Source organism: Schistocerca serialis, chromosome 2 (assembly GCF_023864345.2).
Source record: "Schistocerca serialis cubense isolate TAMUIC-IGC-003099 chromosome 2, iqSchSeri2.2, whole genome shotgun sequence".
NCBI classification, from domain to species: domain Eukaryota; kingdom Metazoa; phylum Arthropoda; class Insecta; order Orthoptera; family Acrididae; genus Schistocerca; species Schistocerca serialis.
In genome coordinates, this window is record NC_064639.1 from 854,230,157 (window position 1) to 854,253,300 (window position 23,144).

The following is a 23,144-nucleotide window of genomic DNA, read 5'->3' on the forward strand; positions in this document are numbered from 1 at the left end:
GTATTGTCATATGACTCGAGACCTAGTGTTCGTCACGCACTTAACTTTGCAAAGAGTGCAAAGCCCTCTGAGGTATCGCTTAAGTCCTGTAATTTGTCATCAATCATTTCTCTGACGCTATCCAGCTCAGACGGATCCACTTCTTTACCTCCACTGTACTCATTGTAGCCTTCCATCAGTTTTGTGGTCTTGCAAATACGGATTGGAAAGTCATTCAGTTCTGTATCATCACATGGTCTCTTACTTTTAAAGGGTATTGTTATAAGGTTACCATTAATTCTAACCATTACATCATTTATCCCGAAATTTACCCATCCTTCATGTTTACTAAGAAAATCAGCACTCACCAGCATGTCTACGCTTAGTCCACTTATTACTAAGAAGTTCTGCTTAATTACTACCCCCTTTACAACTATGGGTAGGAATACTTCTTGCTCTACAACCTTCTTGGTTTTTCCTGTTGCTACAATTATATTTAAGCCACTTACTGGCATCTTTACTACTTGTTTATTATCTAGGAGTCCATTCACAAAATTTTGTGACACAGCACACACCTCTGATCCTGTACTTATTAAACACTTTACCTTTTCATTTAATACACTGAACTCTATTATTGGCTGTCCTAAGTACTCTTTTTTGATTTCAGGTTTTACTTCGTCTAATAAATCCTGCACCGTTTCCCTTCTGTCAAAACCTGTCTTGTGGGTGGATTATTAGTGGCAGCTCCTACCAGTCTGTCCACTAGTGCTAAATCAAAACATCTCTCTAGTGTTTCTCTTCCTTTACTCACCTCTGTTTCTGCGACCCTAACCCAGGTGTCGTCAGCAATATATATATCCTCCACTTCTTCCTTTTCCTCTTCTTCTTCACGACCCTCAACTGCTTCAAATAACCTATTAAGCACATCTTAGACTTCTGCTTCATTTCTGTTTCCACCACTGTCAGACAGATCCTCATCTGTTTCGCTGTGCAGATTTACCTTCACCTCCTGATTCAAAACCTTATTATCAGTACTTATTTCTTCGACAAGCGTGTTCTTATTCTTATTGTTAATATTACTGTGCCCCATTAACTCTACTTTAATTAATTCTGCTGTCTCTTGTTGCTCCCTGTTATTCTTCCCTTCTTTTGTAGCAACTATATTAATGCTAGGTGGTTTTACTGGTGCATTTCTTATGGATGGTTTTGCCAGCGGGTTTAACTGGGAATGCCGTTGTCTACGAACGCTAGCATAATCGTAGACAGCTACAAGTTTTCCGGCCGTGGTGTGTCACCGCTAACTGATGTCCTTCGCCAGTTGGTTGCATCACCTCTTGACATCTGTCGGCTGTCTCCATACTGCCCCTGGTCACTGACCCGATTATCATATGTCCTGCCTCTCCCTCGTGACCTACCTTCTCTCTGCACACTCATTCTGCTGATGTTTGCATCAGTGCGATTGTCATTCTGTCTAACAGGAGGGCGATACTCTCTTCTCGCGCTTTCCTCCTCTTTGAGTACTGATTCAACGCGTTCTAGATATTGTACAAATTTATCTACATTGTCTCTAGGTGTAGATATTATTTTATTCTTCCAATTCCAAGGTAACTTATTTTCTACCCCCAAAATGATTTGCTCCATTTCTACTTTATTACTAAGATAGGATAGATTAGTTACCCACCTTTGTACAAATCTTTTTATTCCTTCTTTCTTGGGGTCATATTTTTCCCCAGACCAGAAACGGTTAAGTACATCCATTTGCTTTCGCTTACCCCAGCACTCCTCAAAGAAGCGTGTTTTTAAGTTCCTGTAATTTAGTATTTTTTTCTGAGGCCAAGTCCCCCCAGATTCTTGCCTTCCTCATTAAGCTTGAAGTAATAAATCCGATCTTCTGCTTATCACTCCACACTTTAGGCAAGATATCCTCAAAGTCATTCCAAAACTCACGTGGATGTACACTTTTATTGGGATCAAACTTGAGAAACTGTCGATGGGTGACATAAGCAATCTCAGTGCACCCATATGCTGTGAGTTCATTCACTGAGAGCACAACGGTCAGTGGAATGCTGAGCAATGGAAGCCCTACATTTGACAGACAGGCAAATCCATGCACTACCCAAATGTCATCTATGGGTAACAGTAAAGTCCAAATCACAATCCAGGAGAACACCAAGTAGTGCAGTGTTGTCATCAATAGATACACTGAAGAGTGTGCTTTATTAAACACCGGCTGGTGTACAGGTGAGACCCTAGCAGTCCTCAGCAGCTATTACATCTGAGACTGGTGTTTCACCATGTTACGCTGTGCCAGCAGGTGTATCCTTCCACATCATCCCTAGCGACCATGTGCATAATTATGAGGGTAATCCCAAAAGTAAGATCTCCTATTTTTTTATAAGTACATAGACCCGTTTATTTCTACAATGGTTTACATCAGTTTACAGCTTGAGCATTTAGCTATTTTTCGACATAATCACCATTTCTGTCGACGGTTCAATCCCGCGTCCGGCCATCCTGATTTAGGTTTTCTGTGATTTCCCTAAATCTCTTCAGGCAAATGCCGGGATGGTTCCTTTGAAAAGGGCGCGGCCGACTTCGTTCCCTAATCCGATGAGACCGATGACCTCGCAGTTTGGTCTCCTCCCCCAACACAACAACAAACCATTTCTGTCGATGCACTTTTGTAGATGCTGTGGCAGTTTTTGTATGCCCATGTAATACCAACTCACACCATGCTGTTCAGAAAGTTATGAATCACTTCTTTCACCTCATTGTCGGAGCTGAATCGCTGGGACCACAATTAACGCTGACGGGTACTGTGAGACTCTGAAAAAACTCAAACGGGCAATTCAGAACAGTTTCAGTGGAACATAATCACTCACCCACCCTATAGTCCTGACTTGGTGCACGGTGACTATCACCTGTTCCCTAGGTTAAAAGAACATTTGGCCGGAAAGCGATTCAGCTCCGATGACGAGGTGAAAGAAGAGGTTCATAACTTTCTGAACAGCATGGCCGCTAGCTGGTATGACATGGGCATACAAAAACTGCCACAGCGTCTACAAAAATGCATCGACAGAAATGGTGGTTATGTTGAAAAATAGCTAAATGTTCAAGCTGTAAACTGATGTAAACCATTGTAGAAATAAACAGGTCTATGTGCTTATAAAAAAATAGGAGACCTTACTTTTGGGATTACCCTTGTATATTGATTGATCCATTGAGATATCCAGTGTGATTATATGATTTATGAGAGGTTTTTATACTACAGCATTAATGTTAGATATAGAATAACCTAGAGCATTAATAAGTTTCTTTGAAGATACTTTTCCATGATGTAGAAGGAGTTGTCCAACAACAAGTTCTGTAAAAATTAGTCTTAAACTCCTCTGTATTACCTACAAGGCATTTAATATGCTCTGGCAGGTTGTCGAATACATGTGTACCCATTTATCTGACTTCTTGAAGTCTTCCTGGATCTTGTTTTTGGTGCTAGTGCTATATTCATACTTTTCACTATTTTTTGAGAAAACAGAAATACTGGTAAGTTTAGTTCAGTGATTTGCATGCTTTATGTATCACAGTTATGATGTCTTGCTATGAAGTGTCAGCTTTACTATTATAGTAGAAAACTGTGGCACCTTCTGACAATTTACATGATGGCCTTAAGCTACCCATTTTTGCATACAACGATTTATTTTCTCTGTCTGTCAGTCAGTTTGTCTGTCTCCCCTCCAACATCAAACTGCATTTATATTGTGAAGCAGCTGCCAAAAATGCTAAGTATTTTGAAAGATCTCAGCAGAATGTTCTAAAAAGCAACCCTAGACGTAATTATTATAACCATGTTTCTGTATTATGAATTTCCCCAAAAATGATTCCATAACTCTTTAGTGGGCTGAAATATGAAGAATAAACTAGATTCTTAGTTTTTAAATCACATGCATCAGAAATCATATGCTCTGCATACATAGATGAACTAAATGCTTCATTATCTCTAGACAGTGGGTTTTCCATTTAGATTGTAATGTATCTGTACTTCTGAAAACTTAGCATTTAGGTTATGGCACTCTATGAGAATTACTGAATTGTGTATACTGAGTCTTGTCGAAATTTATTTATTATTCATTTGCCTTGAACCATCTGTTGGCATTTTGAAATATTTCATTAACTTCCTTTTCAATGAGGGGAAGTGGTATTACCCCATGGATGTCAAAATTAATCATGAAGAAAGCAAGCATTCAAACATCCTCTCCCTGCACATAAATTTTAATAATTCTCATAATTTAAGTACATGTGCCCTGCACTCAAAGGCCCCTGTAGTTAACCTTGAGAGGCTGATTGCTGTGTTTTTTTACCACCACCACCACCATCATAGATAAATTGATGTCTCTTCTAACATATATAAATCTGGTGATGCTCCTAATTAAATTTGGTGAGAGAGTATGATAATGATCATGGCCGCAGAACATGTGGATTTACACGACCTTCATACTTGAAACTAATAGATACAGTTCATCATGAGGGCATTAGAAATATGGGTCATCCAAGATTCGTACACTGAAATTGGTGAGCTGCCACTATCCATCTTGCAGCAGGTCCTCATAATGAAACATGGTGCAGATTCTGACCACTTTGCAGTCACTTTTGAAGTTTACTTTCTAACATCTTCATTGTATGGTCAGCAGTCTATGTAAATGATGTTAATGTGTTGTGGAACACAGAAACGTATTTTGTACTTGTGTATTATAACTTTTCCAGAAATCTACCTTCCCACGGGGCTCACGCCTCTTTTGTTAATATGTGCTTGGCTAACACGGGGCCCCAGCCTTCACAGTGCTATTCCCCTTTCTATGCTGAAAGTCCATTCTTTTCTTTCCTCAGCCTTTCCACTGGGTAGTCTTCTTGGTGCCGGCCATGCTTGGATATGGTTTATAATTTTGAGCATTCACGTCTCCCTCTCCCTCTCTCCAAAAATGGGAACTGAGGGCTTTGTTTTTTCCAGGGAGCTCCACCAGCAGTGGTTGGGTGTGGGTATGGCAATGCTGGGTTTCCCAGACTGGCCAGTGCTGCCAGACCTTTTCTATGATAAAATCTGGGTGTACTTCAGGGACCACTGTTAGATGTGGTGGCGGAACATTGTGTGTTTTAGAGAGTGGGGGCCTTGGCTTCATTGCTGAGATGCCAAGGAAGGCACACACACACACACACACACACACACACACACACACACACACACACACACACACAACCTGTGCTATATGCTGATAAAGTGAATGGGTGTTGAGGTAGAACAGTCACTAGTGGGCAACCTGTGGGGTACCTTGTGTCCCCCAATTTGTGTAAGGCTTGCTCAAGCATGTAAGGCTGTCTTTGGGTTGACATTTGTTTCTGTAGTGGCTCGTGGGATCCCTATGCAAATGAAGTGGATCAACCTTTGTTCCATTGATGCCCACACGGCCTCTTTCTAAAGGAAAGCACTAGCACAGTGTGAAGTGGTAAAACCCCACAGCATTTACTTCCCTGACTATGCTGTGGGAGGAATGTAGGGTTAAGAGGCAAGGAGAGAAGTACTCATCACAATACTTAGTTTACTCTAGGACTGATATAGATTCCTTTTTTTAATATAAAGCCATTGTTTTTTTTGTTGAACATGCTGAGAACAGGTTAGGAGAAGTAGCAGCAATTTCAAAAATGAGAAGTGGTTCAGTTCCGATTAAAATGGCATGTCCTACACAGTTGTGGGTGCTGCTCGTGTGCGACAGTTATGTATCACCCAGTAACAGTCTCAATATGGTGCAAGGTATCATCTTCCACCACAACCTCCTTTTAGAGACAGATGATGAGGTACATGCTAATTTGGAGTGACAGGATGTGTTTCATATGTCATATACAGTGGCAACCAAAGGACAATAGGGGTTGATACTAGGGTCTTCATCTTGCCCTTTGAAATGACTCATTGCCTGAAAACATCAAGCTGATGGAATGTCTATGTGACGTGAAACTGTATGTTCCCTCTCCCATAGAGATAGATGACGTGTGGCTAGGGCCTCCCGTCGGGTAGACCGTTCGCCTGGTGCAGGTCTCTCGATTTGACGCCACTTCGGCGACCTGCCCGTCGATGGGGATGAAATGATGATGATTGGGACAACACAACACCCAGTCCCTGAGCGGAGAAAATTTCCGACCCAGCCGGGAATCGAACCCGGGCCCTTAAGATTGACAGTCTGTCACGCTGACCACTCAGCTACCAGGGCGGACTCCCTCTCCCATGCATGTGTCGTCACATTGTAATGCCAGCCCTGTCTGCAGGGATTACATCAGTTGCACACAGATGCCCACCCCCCTCCCTCCCTCTGTGTCAGCCGTGGGGGCATGCCACTCCCCCTGTTCACCGGACTGCACTGTGTCTTGCAAAGAGAAAAGAAGCTCCAAGAATACAAGACCCTCCACTTGACCGACTCGTGTATGAGGGGGCCATAAAGAAATATGATCATTTGCATCCTGTATATATGATTAAGATGTTTGCTACAGCTACAGTGATATCATCCTCTGTGGTGACAGAACCCCCTGACCTTTGAGCCTTCCACATTGGGCCCTTGGGGCTTCTCAACTATACCTGCTCCCGTGGTGGTTGGGGGCCCTTCTCCTACTGTTTCCCTGTAGGCACTTTGGGAGCATTGACTCCCCAGTCATGGGGATGTCGATCCCCATTCCCACCCAACCAGAGAAGCAACAGCCTCCTCTGGTGTTTCTTATCAGGAAGGAGTTCCTCAGGAAGCTCCCCTCCCAGGATCCTGCTGATCTGCAACAAGATACCAACGAGTAGCTGAAGGAGACACAGGTTGCTTGTCATAGAGCTTCGTGCTCCTTCCCTGCCCATGAAACTAGGGCAGACAAGCCAGTATTGAACTCAAAGGAGAAGAGAGACAAAAAGATGTCCTCAAAGACAAAGAAGATTTCTGATGATCCCTATACCACCAGACCCCACATATTCCAAATCAGTACCTGAGGAGGAGTTCCCAATGCCCCTATGACACTGGATCCCCCTACCTGACCTGATTCAGAATCAGTGTGTGTTGATGCTATATCCTCACAACTGGTGGCAGTAGGTGACCCTAGGGCATACTTGCCTCCTTGGTCTCTTCACACCCCCACAGGATGCCAACAGATTGATTCTCCAGTGGAACTATAGTGGTTTTTACCACTACCAGGCTGAGCGCCAATGTGTCTTATGTTTCTCCCACTTCTGCATTGTTCTCCAGGAAACTTGGATTCCAGCATTGCAAATCCCTATACTGTGCATTTATTGGGGCCATTTTAACAACTGAGTTGATTACAACAGAGCATCAGTTGGAGTTTACACATATGTTCTGGACTCTGTCTGAAGCAAACATGTGCCACTTGACACAACTTTGGAAGCTCTGGGTCTTCATGTGAGGATGTCTGTTGTGGATTTTACCATCTGTAAAGTGTGCCTCCCTCCTAATAGTGAAGTGTCTCAGACAGTGTTGTCTGCACAGATTTCTCATCTCCCTGTACCGTTCATCATTTTTGTGACTTCAATGATCACAACCCTTCGTGGGATGGAACTATGACCTCCATAGTAAAGCTACTGAAACTTTATTGTTGAGCTGGATTTTTGTCTTTGTAATAAAGGTACCCTCATCTGCTCCAGTCTGACATACAGATATTATTCAGCCATTCCATTTGCAACACTATTCTTTTCCTTTCCATCCATTGGCCAGTCAATGATGACCTGTGAGGCAGTTGTCATTCTCTGATCGTCCTGTCTCTCCCTCAGCATCACTTGGCTGGGTGTCCACCCAGATGGGCTCTCAACAATTCTGACTGGGATGCCTTTTGCCTTTAGTACCCTGTCAAGAGAAAGTATCAAGGCGGCTGTCCAGAACACAACTGCAGCCATTCTCACAGCAGCGGACTTGGTGATCTCCTATTCCTTGGGATCCCTGTCGGAAGACAGTACCTTGGTGAGCAACTGAAATAGCCCTGGCCAGTAGAGGTTGTAGATGTGCTCTCTTAATGCCATACACGACATCCATTGATGGAGAATCTCATTGGCTTTAAATGGTGCCATGCCCAGGTCCACTGCCTAACAAAACAACACAAACAAGAGTTCTGGGAATGGTATGTTAACTACCATTCAACAGCATACTCCTCCTCCACAGGTTTGGGTGAAGGTACAATGCCTCTATGGACACCAGTCCTCAACATGTGTACCTAGTGTCTCCCTGATTGGTGTTGTGTACAGCAGCCCAGTGCTGTCACTGAACATTTTGCTCTGCATTTTGTTTGGGCCTCTGGGTCTGAGAATTATCAGTCTGTACTTCATGTCCTCAAACAGCAAGTAGAGTGAATTTGTTTATCTAGGCCATATAATGCTCTGTTCAGTGAGTGGGAATTCTTCAGTGCCATAGCCCTTTTCACTGACACAACTCCAAGGTTAGATTGCATCCACAGCCAAATGCTGAAACACCTATTGGTAGATTGCCAAGGTCACATCCTTGCCATTTTCAACCTTATCTGGGGTGAGGGTGAGTACCCATCTCAGTGGTAACAAAGCATGATCATCCCAGTACTGAAACTGGGTAAACACCACCTTGATGTGGGCAGCTATTGTGCCCAGTTAGTCTTAGTAATGTTTTCTGGAAGTTGCTTGAATGAATGGTGAGCTGGTGGCTTTGTTGGTACCTTGAGTCTCGGGGTTTTTTGGCTCCATCCGAGGTTGGTTTTTGCCAAAGCCATTCTACTGCCGACAATTTGGTCTGCCTGGAGTCTGACCTCCAATCATCTTTTGCATGGTGCCACCACTAATCACTGTCTTTTTTTGACATGCAGAAGTCTTATGACACCATATGGCACCATCACATCCTTCTTACCCTACATTCCTTGTCGCACCGTATTTTCCAGCTTCAAGTTGGAATTTTCTGCAGTGCTCCTCTCATATACAGACAAATGGGGTCCCACAGTGTGCCCCTTTTTCTAGTTGCTGTCAATGGTCTAGCTGCAGCTGTGGTGTCTACAGCGTCACATTCCCTGTATGCTGATGAATTTTGCATTTACTATTGCTCTCCAATGTGGGCGCTGCTCAATGCCAGCTGCAGGGTGCCATACAAAACACAAAGCCCGGGGCTGTCACCTGTGGCTTTTGGTTTTCAGCTGCCAAGACATGTCTCTTTCCCATCTTCGCCTACCTAAATGAACGTGCTGGTCACAAGTTATAGATTTCACTGCTTCAGTAACAACAGCCTACACACAGAGGCTGGGACCCTCTCCTGTAGATCAGGGGCCAGCTGCTCAGCTGTGCAACACACATTTGCCACTTCCCTACAGTGTCCTCCTTCATGGTAAGGAGATCCACCTCCCACAACAGAGACCCAACATTTCACATACTGTGTCTGCTCTGAACTCCAACTCCCCTACTGTCGCCTCCCATCAGGGATCAACTGTGTATGCACCCGTGGTGCATGCCCAGTCCTTGTATCTGTATCAACTAATCCTTTGGACTGAAAGACTGTTGAACCCATGGTTTCTTGTTGCCAGTGCCTGGTCATCCTTGATGCTTTACTGGGTTCAGGAGAGGTATACAATGATGAGCCTATGGTCGACAGATGAACTGATTTTGCCTACACTCATGCAAGGTGCAGTGATCAGTGCTCCCTGCCAAATGGATGAAGTGTATTCAGTGCAAAATTGGTGGCCATCGCTCGAGCCCCCAGTCACGTTCGTTCTTGCACCAGTGAGATGAATTGCCAGTGACTTCTTGACAATGTTCACTCTGTCGACCAATGCTACAGTTGGTCATGGATGTGCAAGATATTTTCTCTGATCTCCATCGAGCTGGACTGTAGGTTGTCGTTGTCTGGACCGCAGGATATATTGGAATCCAGGAAATTATCATGCTGCCTGGTTGTCCAAGTTGGCTACCAGGATGCTGACTTTGGAGGTGGTGGTGCCAGAGCCGGACCTTCAGTTGACACTACTCCATCAGTTGTTTTTGGCTTGGAATATGGATTGGTGTCCCCTAGTGTCTCTGATCAAACTGGGAACATTGAAGAGGTCCACAACTATGTGGCAGTCTTCTCTCCGTGCTCCTCACAGGGAATCTACCATTATTTTTTGACTTGGTATTGGGCATTGGCCATCTTAAGGTGAAACCTTAAACTTGCTGCCTCTTGTGCTAGCAGACAACACCAAAGTTGCTAATCTGGTCTTAGTTTTACTTCTCTTTGTGAGGTAGGGAACATTGGCCTCATTGGGTGCTTCAGGGATTGGAAGGCTGCCCATTGCCAGCTCCAATCCAGGGGGGGCCCATGGCTCCTGTAGCTTGGTGGGCTAGCTTGGCTCCTGCCCTTCCCACCTTTTTAATTCTTCTCATTCTTTTACATCTGTTGTTGATTTACTATCTTGTCATTGTTGTTCTCTTTCCTGAGATTTTATCAACTTGTCTATGTTGCCAGTTTTTGTGTGGTAGTGGAGGGTTGGGAAACACTGGTTGGATGCAAAGTGTGCACCTCCCATCACATAACATGTTCCGGGGGTCTTCAGCAGCTTTCTTGATGAGACAACTCATCCACCTTTACCCTCTTACCCCTCTCTCACTTCTACTTGCTTCTCTCTCTTGATTCACAGTTGCAGTTGGGTTCCTCAGGATTTGCTTTCTGTATTCTTCCTCTCTGCGGACTGTTCCCATCCTGGCACATATAGGATGGAGCTCTGTAGTTTTGTCCCTTTCACCCCGTCACTCCAATTCGGAAATCTAATAACACATCTTTAAGAATCAAGATGATTTCCATAAGCAGCAGTCATGTGAAACCCAGCTTGCTTGCTTTCTTTGCTTCTTCTTCTTCTTCTTTCTTTTAGTGTTCAACCCTGAGGTTGGTTTGCACCAGAGTGCCATTCCTCTCTTCTGTCCATCTTCATTTCCACGTATGTCTTACATCCAACGTCATTCATGATCTGTTGCATGTATGATATCCTTGGTTGCCCCCGCCGATTCCTTCCCTCAATAGCTCCTTCTGCTAATGTTCCAATTGTTCCTTTGACATATAATTTGCATAGTGTTCATGACAAAACTAGAGAAATTCCATGTGATTACAGAGGATTTGCTTTTGATACCTAAAAGACAGCAGATAGTGGAGCTCAGATTCGTAATACCATTTCTTGTATTTCAGAAGGCCTTCAACACAATTCCACACCTCAATATAAAGAGAATGTGTATAGATCAAACATTGCAACAGATATGTGATTGCAATGAAGGTGCCCTGACAAGTAGTACATTGTTCTTAATCGGGAGATCATGTCAGAAGTGAAAATAATTTCCGGTATACAAGGTTGTTTTATAGTACCATTACTGTCCACATTGTGTATAAATGACAAGGTACATATTGTATTTGAAGCTCTGAGACTGTTTGCAGATGATGATGAGATTACAGGGAGGTGAAATTAAGGAAATATTTTTGAAATGGAGACAACCTTAAAGATGCTCAGTTGTTGGTGGAGTGGACATCGAACATAAATACAGTAAATGTAATCTGAATAAATAAAAGGACTTGATATGTTTTGGCTGGGCCATTGGTTATGGATCAGTGGACTCAGTCTCAATCTGCATGTATCTGGGAGTATTTGTCTGAGTAAATCAAAGTAGAATTACCACATAAATCTAGCCGTGGGAAAAAGCAGGGTAACAGGATACTAAGTTAAAATAGTTCACACAGGACAGAACCCATGTTTGACCATTTCTTGAGTATTATTTGATGGTCTTTCGCCCATGCAAAATTGGATTAAAGAAGGTGAGAGAGAAAATTTAAAGAAAAGTTGTGTAGTTCATCACAGATTCATTTAGTCAGTAAATAAGTTTTGTAAAAATGCTGTTCAAATTACAGGTAGGGATACAAAAAGCTTATAACTTCCTCTGACATATAATTTGTAAAGTGTTCATGACAAAACTAGAGAAATTCCATGTGATTACAAAGGATTGCTGAAAATCTTTCTTCCTGCATAGCATCCTCACAACTGAGTGAGGTGGTGCAGTGGTTAGCACAGTGGATTTACATTTTGGAGGATGGTGGTTCAAATCCCTATCCAGATTTAGGTTTTCCATGATTTCCCTGAATCACTTAAGGCAAATACCAGTCTGATTCCTTTGTTAAAGACAAGGCCTATTTTCTTCCCTTTCCTTGCCAACCTGGGCTTATGCTCTCTCTGTAATGAGTTTGTAGTCGATGAGATGCTAAACCATAATATTCTTTGCTTACCACCTGTGAATTTAATAGGAAGGGTGTGTATGTGTGAATGTAATATAGTATATAGCCTCCAATACCCATTGTACATTGGCTTATGGAGTACAAATATAGATGTCAAATGTTTTGGTTCTTAATTTCTTAAAATAAATATTGAAAAGTTCAGATTTTCTAACTTGTGTTGAGAGGAGAAGATAAGCCTTAATACTCAGTTCAGTAAACAACATAAATATTACTATTTCTAACTATAATGACTCCCAATGCAGAGAGCCTGCAAACAGCAGCACCAATAGCGTTTTGAGTGTGTTTCATGTTTCTGACCTATATTTTACTATCTTAAATGTAACCGCATGTAATATTTTTTTATGAATATGTTGTAATAACTTTTCGTTGTAATAACAAAGACTAGAATACTGATGGCCTATGATATTTTACTAATGTGGTTTTAATTTCTACAGTTCGAGCAAATGAAGGCGATGCATATCCCCTTGGTGCATTGCAAGTAGGCACCCAAGTTCATTGTGTGGAAAAATACCCTGGTTTGGGTGGATTTTTTGTTCATGCTGCTGGAACATATGCAACAGTTTTACGAAAAACAGGTGACAGAGTAATTATACAACTGCCATCAAAACGAGAAGTCTCTCTTGCTCAAGAATGCATGGCAACTGTTGGTATGTGAATGGTATTGTTTCTTGTGCTTAAATAATGAGTAGTACTTACTGTATACAAGAGCTGGTTCTACAGTACGTTTGAAAAGTCGTGTACATGAAAATAAAAGTGTCTGTAAATATGGAGTAGCATTGGATTCATTCGGTCAGCCACCGCTAGATAGCTGTGCAGGTATAACTGACAACAAAGACACCAACATAACAGTTACAGATCATTGCACGTTCATTGCTTGGTAAACAAACTGTTTCCCCAAACAACTTTTCGTTGCTTAATGGTATTTTGTCAGTTGTTCACATACATGTGTTGTATGTGCATTTTGTAGGAAATATCCAGATACCACAGTGATGAATAATTCAGCAACAATGAGATTAATTACCTTAATGTCTAATCTCAGATTTCATAAGATTGTGCTAAGAAAATGTTTCAGATATTAAAATTTCATGCAGATCATGTTTTTAGTATGCTGTAATTCAAGTCATCAGGTAATGGAAATCATGGTTTTGGTCATTTGTTGACATACATTGAGTCACAGAATTATACCATGTTTGCTCCCCGATAAGGCATGGTTTCCCTTTAGTGGATAAGTGAATACTCAACACCAAAAATTTGGCTAGTTGAAAATCGACATGTCTTTCATGAAAACTCCGTGTACTGTCAGAAAATTTGAGTGTAATGTGCCATATCACATCGTCGAATAGTGAGCCATATTTCCTTTGAAACTACAGTCAACAGTGCTGTGTACCAAGATATCATTACACAGTTTATTTCACTTCTTGAGGCTGATGTGTGCGACTTTTCTGTCTCCTTAATTAACATTGCTTTGTAATGTTTTTCTGTCTGCACATCTAACTGCATATGTATAGTAGTTATGAGATTAACTATAACATTAGGAAAAGGATAGATTGTTACTCATGATATAGAGGAGAAACTGCCTCACGGACTGGCACAACAAAAAGACTGCTATACATTTGAGCTTCTGGCCAAAGGGCCTTCTCTAAAGTACAAAACGAAAACACACACACACACACACACACACACACAAAACCACAGTCTACACGCACTGTGGTTGTGTGTGTGTGTGTGTGTGTGTGTGTGTGTGTGTGTGCACTTTATACTTGAGATGAAGGCCTTTTGGCCGAAAGCTCAAATGTATAGTAGTCTTTTGTTGTGCCTGTCTCCATTTTGTAACTACATTCATTTTAAAAGAATTAAAAAATTGTTTATTACTGTTTGAGATGTAGTTTGATATATCCATAAAACATTTTCACTTTGCTGATCACTGATGGCATCAGACGAAACAATGTTTTAATGTCTACATAAAATGAGAATACTTTGGTATCAGCTGTGCCTCCAGCCTGTTATAAGATCCCCTATTTTTAGAAGGGACCGATGACCGTAGCAGTCTGGTCCCTTTAATCCCCAAAACCAACCAACCCTATTTTTAGATTTTTGTATTTTCAGTGTTTCTCTACTAGTATTATTCCAATCTAAAATGTACACGTAACTTACTTTACCAAGATATCTTGTCTTGCTGACTGGGGTATAAATGTGAAGTCAGCATTTGTTTGGTCAAGTGCAGGTTGTAAGGTTACAACAGTAAGATTTTTGTGTCTTTGGAGCTCTTTGGTTTAAATATGATGGTATTGAAGCCATGTCACCTAGAAAAAAAAGCCCTATCATGCATACCATGATGAGTTGGCTAGCTAACTGCACCTGCATTAGACTTGCCACCTCAGTTGCTGTTTAACCAAAGATAGACATGAATAAGCATGTACCATATGCTCTGTTGCTCCAGTTTCTAAAACATCAAAGTGTCATAATAGATTTGAGTTATTCCAGTGTCAGAACCTATATCTTTAAAGGCAAAGTATCTGTAATATCAAGCTTTACACACTTACGGCATGTGCTCATTGCAAATATGAGTTTACTCTTAGGTAATCTTCAACTCATAGCTTTGACTTCATATACAGTGTGGTCAGAAAGAGCATGAAAAGCTTCTAATGATGTTGCAGGGTAAGTTGTGCTGAGAAATAATTTTTAAGGGGAAAAATTCTGTATGTTGCCTATTTCTGAGTTAATTGGCATTGAAGTTAGCCAGTCAGGCCATTTTGTGTGCAGATTAGCAGCCAGAGACAATGTTGTCAAATGCACTCTTTGTTTGGTTACCTGAAACGTAACAAGAGAGCAACACAAAAATTGGACATGGGACGGTAGTAATGGTCGAGCCAATGTCTCTTGTGCTTTCACCTGAACTACGAGAACAACTGACGTTAATTATATCTGGTGGGCTGTTCGAATTTGTGTGTGCAATGGCTTTATTGGCTAACTTCAATCCCAATTAAGTCAAACTGCTCAAAGTATCAAATTTTTTTTCTTAACAAATATTTCTCAGTGCAACGTATCCTGCAACACACTTACAAGCTTTTCACCGTTTCTGACTGCCCTGTGTAATGAGGATAGCAATTTTCTTTGAAGATAAAAAACATGACATTCACAAACTCTTACGTATTCCACCCTGGATTTTCCATTTTTTGACAAAAAGGTCCACAAATGATAATCTAAAGCATTTATAGGCATTTTTACATACAAAAAGGGCAAAAATGTTACTAAGCCTGTTCCATACTGTCACTCACTAAGGAGATAAATAAACAATTGCTCATCATTATCACAAAAGCCTATTGAAACATAATTAATTTTGTCTCACACACATCAGTAATGAGAAAGTGGAAGGGGGTGGCACCTAGGGAATATGTCAGCATTTTATGAAATAATACAAAAATTTCTTTATTTGCCAATTATTGTTTTATAAGAAGATGCAGTACATATCAACACTTTTTCGTCCTTTTGTACAAAGTTATACATTTAGTGTCATTTAAGTATTTTTACTCTTTGTAAAATTATTTAATGTGATGTAGTCAAGGGCATGGTTCTTTAAACTATGAAGTCCAGGAAGCAAATGTGTGATCATACTATTGGCCACTACTTCCACAATCACATTTCTTTGATTTGCATTTTGCAGGAGCAGAATTTCCCTTTCTTTTACAATTTTTTGAAAATTTAAGTATACACATGTTGGCTGTGGTGGTCTGTTGGGTAGTGCACTTCACTCCTGCCCAAGATGTCTCAAGTTTGATCCCGTGTACGAGGGGGCAGTTTCATCATTCCAGTCTCTCCAGGATGACCCTAGGCCCACTTGGACTGCTATCGAATGAATATTGGGGTTCTTTCACAGGGATCAAAGGTGGCCTGGACAATGGACCCACCACCCTTCCTCTCCTAGTACCACAGCAAAGGAGGATTGCAGTGAGGCCAGTATCGCAGTCACAGGCCTGCACCACAGACTTTACCTTTCTTTTGGTGTGAACAGTCAAGTGTTTCCCTTTCTTTCATCAACATCATAATCATCAGCTACTAAATGTAAAAGCTTTGGTAGAGCTGTATGTTTTCAGTTTGGGATGCCACAACAAGCAGCATCAACATCACAAGTCCTTGTAAATACAAATGCTTTAGCTTTCAATACAGGAGACAGCACACTCTGTGCCCTTAATTTTTCTTATGTTTCAAATACATACCTTAAGAACATGTGGTAATTTTCCCATTTAGCTGGTAATATTTCCCCAAACCTGTCCTCTAAACTGTCTGTGTTCTGTTTAAATGAGTCAAGGCAGCAGTAGTGTGGTTAAGAGTGAAGCATCTGGACATACTTCATTTCACTAGTGAATACCATGAACACAACCATGACAAAGTTTTTCAAAAAAATGTTGAATATGTTATTAATTGACAGTTGCAGCTCCTGGAAAACATTCCTTAGCCTTTGACCTGTAACCAGTGTTCTAACACTAATAACTTTGCAATGCTGACATAATTTGTTTAGATGTGGCAGCACTCTTCCAGTTTTCGTTTCCTTGCCTTGAGTGTAAGAAGTGCAAAGCAACAACTTACCATATTGCAGCAGCTCCCTTTTTTTCCTATTACATGTCGTTCCATCAGTGCTGTGACAGAAGAAAGACTTCTGCTCAGTCTCCCACCAAAGTTAGGTAACAACAGACTTTGCTCCTTTTGATTAAACCATTTGTTGTTCATGCCTGTTAAAAGGTGAATATTCACAAAATAATGAAGCGGGCTGTCTGCAGAAGACTGCACAGGATGAATGTATTTTATCTTTACATCATTTCCTTGGCTGTTTTTTGAAGCAACCAGCATTTCCCTGACCATTCCTGTATTTACCATGTTCCCTATACTGGTGTGGGATTCAGGATATCCTAGAGGTATTCACTCATTTCCAGTTTTTAGCATATATGCCGCTGCCTCCCTAGGTTTCACAACATAGTAAAGTGGGCTGTCTGCAGAAGATTACACGGGATGAATGTATTTTATATTTAAATTAAACGGGTCAGAAAAGTTTGGAACAGCTTTTTTATTAATTGCATTATTGTCATCCATCTCAGATCTACTTGCTCCTAGTTTGGAGTGATCTGATTTATAAGTGAGATAAAAATAACAGTAAATAGAATTATATTAATACTTTCAGTTGCTGATGGGCGTTGATATGTATCAACGGGGACTGGTGAAAATGTGTGCCCCGACCGGGTCCATGTAAGCAGGAGATCCCGGGTTTGTGTCCCGGTTGGGGCACACATTTTCACCTGTCCCCGTTGATATATATATCAACGCCCGCCAGCAGCTAAAGGTATTAATATAATTCTAATTTCGTTCTAGACGGCTGCAGGTCATCAACCGTGTCTGTTCTTTTGGACATGTCCAAAGGAACAGACACCATATCCATATAAGTATAAAAATAACAGTGGTCCTAGCCCACTATTGCCTGCTCTGAAACTGGACTTACTGTGCAGTTTCACTCCCTATGGATCTAGTAAAGCCAACTATAGTCCAACCCACAAATGATGGCAGCTTTCACCTGTCGAAGCATTGATGGGAATGGCATTGTTGACGATGCCAAGCGACAGTTGCAGTACGCGCATGTGCATGCTTTCTGCTTGAAGGATATCCTGCAAATTATGTCTCTTGCTTGCTTATGCAGAATATATTACTTACCACCACTATCAGCAATGACAGCTCTTGCAACAAGTGAAATATAAATTCACTAAACAACTCACTACTATCGTGTTTAATGCTCGCATTAGCTGTGGCATTCAGACCAGAGTACTCAGAAAACTGCTGAACGTATATTGGCTATCTGAGTATGTGTGACGAGGGTGTGCTGAACAAGAAACTCGACCATCATCGTTCATGACTCCAACTATGGTACCTCTAAAGAGTAGTAGTATGCCCTGTGTCCTAGTTCTTTTTTAGACGCAGTTTCTTCAGGACTTTATGACCTGAATGTTCTGTATCTTTTGATGTCTCCAACACTTTGCATTGGAAGATTAGATGTGGTGCTGTTTCATCACCCTCACCACACAGCCTACACACAGAGGCTTCTTTCTCTATACCCTTCATGTGCAGGTGTTTCTTAAGTTCCCGTGGCCTGTCATGAGTCCTATCATAAGTTTAGTCTGCCTCCTGTTCAAGCCCAGGACTGCAGAAATACTCTTAAAACATGGCTTTAGCATCAATGGCTTGCCATGTTTTTGTTTACAGGTCATAGTCCAATAGTCTATATGCTGCTCTCTGATTCAGTTTCATAGTTTTGATTTAACAATCACTTTAGTAATTGTTAGGACGAATTCTTGTCCAATAAATGGAGCCATCACACCTGTCCTGGCTAGCCTATTAGCGTGTCCATTGCCACTGATCCCTGACTGACCAGGGACCAACAGCAAGAGTACCCTGTTGCTTTCCCGTAACAAAGGTTTCATGGCATTCTACAATGATTTTTGATCTTATTGCAGGAGCCGAAGAAGATTTCAGGTCTGCTTGACTGTCTGGATGAATGTAGATGCTACGGTCTTCATAGTGTGTGTGCAAATTCTTCTCTGTGCACACTCTGATAACAGATATTTCCAGTGCGAATACTGTGGTGAAACTTGCTAGAAAGACCACTCCCTCCAGTCTAGGCTGTACCCCTTACACCGCAGCCTCAGTACCTTCATCTGCTCTTGACCTATTAACAAACTGGATTATGTCTCCTCCATTGTGTTGTGGTTCGTTCTTTCACTGCTTCCTTGAATGTTTTTTTGAAGCACTCGCCATTTCCCCGACCACTCCTGTATTCACCACAGTCCCTAAAGTGATATGGGATTCAGGATATCCTAAGGTTATCCAGTTATTTCTAGTTTTTAGCCTGTGTGGCACTGCCTCCCCAGGTGTAATGGAGTATGTCCAGCTTGGTCTCCATTCCAGCAATGGATGTGTTGCTAATTCTGGCTGTTGTGGCTAAGCAGTCTCTGCACCTTGATAATCTCCTTAGCAGTCACCATCTGTTGTACTTTGTTCCATCATTCTATAACTCCATAAACTATAAAACAAATAGTGGGAAAAGCAGGCGCTAGGTTGAGATTCATAGGAAGAATTCTAAGAAAATGTGACTCATCGACGAAAGAAGTAGCTTACAAAACGCTTGTTCGTCCGATTCTTGAGTATTGCTCATCAGTATGGGACCCTTACCAGGTTGGATTAATAGAAGAGATAGACATGATCCAGCGAAAAGCAGCGCGATTCGTCATGGGGACATTTAGTCAGCGCGAGAGCGTTACGGAGATGCTGAACAAGCTCCAGTGGCGGACACTTCAAGAAAGGCGTTACGCAATACGGAGAGGTTTATTATCGAAATTACGAGAGAGCACATTCCGGGAAGAGATGGGCAACATATTACTACCGCCCACATATATCTCGCGTAATGATCACAATGAAAAGATCCGAGAAATTAGAGTAAATACGGAGACTTACAAGCAGTCGTTCTTCCCACGCACAATTCGTGAATGGAACAGGGAAGGGGGGATCAGATAGTGGTACAATAAGTACCCTCCGCCACACACCGTAAGGTGGCTCGCGGAGTATAGATGTAGATGTAGATGTAGATATATCTAGATATACAAGGGGCGTTTGAAAAGTCGGTGCAAAAATAAAAACTACTTACGTGCTTGGGGTAAACCTTTTTTATTTTTCAACATTGTCTCCTTTTAGACTTATACACTTCGCCCAATGCTGTTCTAATTTATTGATCCTTTCTGAATAATAGGAATTGTCCAAGTCTGCAAAATAGGTATTAGTTGCTGCAATCACCACCTCATTGGAATAAAATCTTTGTCCCACCAGCCATTTCTTCAAATTGGGGAACAAATAGTAGTCCAAGGGCAAATAGTAGTCCAAGGGAGCCAAGTCTGGAGAATGGGGGGGGGGGGGGGGGGGGGGATGTGAAACGAGTTGGAATCCTGTTTCCATTAATTTTGTGAGGTGTGTGCTGGTGCATTGTCATGATGGAAAAAGACTTTTTTTGCAGTCCAATCACCGGCGGTTTTTTTGCAGCTTGATTTTGAAACAGTCCAATAACGATGAATAATATGCACCTCTAATAGTTTTACCCTTCTCCAGATAGTCGATGAGGATTATCCCTTGCGAACCCAAAAGACAGTCACCATAACCTTTCCGGCCGAAGAACTGGTCTTCGTCTTTTTTGGTGCAGATTCTCCCTTGGTAACCTATTGTTTAGATTTTTGTTTGGTCTTGGGAGTAATGTGTCCATGTTTCATCCACAGTGATGAAATGACGCTTAAAAGTCCTGCGGATTCTTCCTGAACAGCTGCAAACCATCCTTGCAACACTTCACACGATTCCATTTTTGGTCAAGCGTGAACGATCGCGGAATCCATCTTGCAGATAGCTTCCTCATGTCCAAATGCTTACGCAAAATATTATATACCTGTTCATTTGAGATGTCCACATCACTAGCAATCTCACGCACCTTAACTCTTCTGTCATCCATCACCATATCATTGATTTTATCAATGATTTCCGGAGTCGTAACCTCCACAGGGCGTCCAGAACGTTCGGCATCACTTGTGCCTATATGGCCACTCCGAAAATTTGAAACCACTTATAAACTGTTCTGATCAAAGGTGCAGAGTCACTGTAATGTTTATCAAACTTCTCTTTATTTGCCTTTCATAAAGTAACGTTTAATCACTGCATGAAACTCTTCTTCATCCATTTTTTGACAATCACTCAACTTCCTTCATTCACATGAATGCCAAAAACAAAGAAATAGACCAATATGGCTGAAACTTGGTGTGCGTTCTATCCGAAGATGCTACTAACTAAACATGACTGTGATACGTGCCAGTGGTGCCATCTCTCGGACTTTGCTCAAATGGCCCTTGTACTCGTGTGGTTTACACTCTAGTTATATCCCCAGGCTCTTCTAATACTCATAAGAGTACCTTTCACCTCTGAACACACATTCTTTATGTAAGGGGCCCATGATATTTTCAAATCCAGGGTTACCCCTAAATAGTTCACTACCCCCTCTATAGGTAAAGTTTCATCAAGTAGCTTAAGACACCAAAATGTGTGCTGGATCTGCTCCCTTGTAAATGGTACTACAACAGTTTTCTTAGGGCTGACACTTGGATCTTCTTTCCTGCACCAGTTTTGCACAATGTTCAATGCACATTGTGCTGTAGTTCCGACAGTACTAGGAAATTTGGCAAATATTACTATGATGAAGTCATCTGCATATCCTTGGCAAAAGTAGCCTCTAGTGTTAAGTTCTTCAATGAGTTCATTCACCACTGGGTTCCATGATAGTGTGTACAAAACTCCTCCGTGTGGACACTTTCCGATGGTGTTGATCACCAACCAATAGGTTTCTACCTTTACTTACTCAGCTTGGTCTTACCCACCTATATATGGTTGTCTCAACGCCATGCTCTTCTGCTGCAGCTCTAACCATGGATTTGAAAGTTGTATTGCTACAAGCACCAGCCACAAAGGTGCAGAGGGCAATTTTGTAGTTCTTTTTCCACCATCCAAACAAGTTGGAGAAATTTTGTTTCACACAATTTGCATGGTTGATATGCATGTTGGTTTACATGTAGAGGAACCTTAGCTAGCCTATTTCCTTAACATACACATTAACCAGTTTTTCTAACATATTAAGAATGAAGACCAGACTGATTGGTTTCACATCTTTGGCCTTGGCATGATCAGTTCTCTGTGGCTTCAGAACAATCACAACACTCACTTTCCTGCAAGCATTAGGACTGATTCCTGCTGCTAGGCTGATCATAACAGCTTGTATCGAAACCTAATTAAATTCTCTTCTGCCTGTTGCAGTAGGGCCAAAAATATTACATCGAAATGGTTGAAATGTTCCCAATGCCTACTGGATTTTTCTGTTCTTCTTTTTTGGAAATCAACTCATTCTGTAGCAGATTTCCAGTTCTGCCTTTGGTGACCTGTGAACCTCTGCCTCTCAGGGCTTGAATATGTTTTGTCTGCCAGAGTGCGCAGAGGAAAATTAGTCTTAGAAGCACATACAGCATCTCATTTGCTGTCCTTGTATACTCACTATCCCGTTTCCTTAGAATACCTACTGGATTACTGGTGTGAATTTTGTTAATTCTTGCACAAGTAGCTGTAGCTTCCAAAATCTACTAGATTTCTTATCAAAGTTCAGATTTCAGAAGGTGTGAGTTGAGGTTTTTCTTATAAAAGTTCCACTCTGCTTTCCTGTGATTCCTATAGGTCATAGTCTAGCACCCATTTCAATATCAAAGTTAATTTACAGATGGTCACATAAGGATGGTTACAACAACACCTGCCATTGTTTGACATAGCTACCTATTAGAATGGACCCAAAAGTTACACCAATTACTTCTTCCCTTCTGATGTTCCTGACCATAAATTCCTTCCCTCAATTCAGTATCTCCAGGTTACTCTTAAGCAAAAATTTAAGAAGGTACTCAGTTCTGCTGTTGCTGTCAGTGCTTCGCCACAACAGGAAGTGGGTATTGGCATCACAACCAACCAGTGGTTGTCCATTCTGCTCAGAGCAGCCATCTACCAGTCTCCTAAATTCCTAGGAAGGAGTAGTTCTGTCCTCATAATGAACGTAAGCTTTGAACAATGCATTTTCCCTCATGCTGCCTTTCTCCCATGTGTTGTTTCATCCTTAGGGTTACCAAGTCCATGGAAAAGAAATCTGGTATCAGCATGAATGAAATTCCATTCTTAACATAAATGAATACTCTTGAGTTCTTTATATTCCTAGCATATATCAATCTACCTCCAGTTTCTCCAAGGTCTCAGACACCACCTCCATGTAGATAAGGC

At 41.5% G+C, this 23,144-nt stretch overlaps 1 protein-coding gene across 1 annotated transcript in view; it reads left to right on the forward strand.

Moving 5' to 3' along the window:
• Positions 1–23,144, forward strand: part of LOC126458154 (39S ribosomal protein L2, mitochondrial) — a 52,783-nt gene that overhangs the window by 18,598 nt on the left and 11,041 nt on the right. Inside the window, exon 3 of the mRNA XM_050095016.1 lies at positions 12,701–12,913. Coding sequence (XP_049950973.1) covers positions 12,701–12,913 — 213 coding nt within the window. The remainder of the gene's footprint in view (positions 1–12,700; positions 12,914–23,144) is intronic.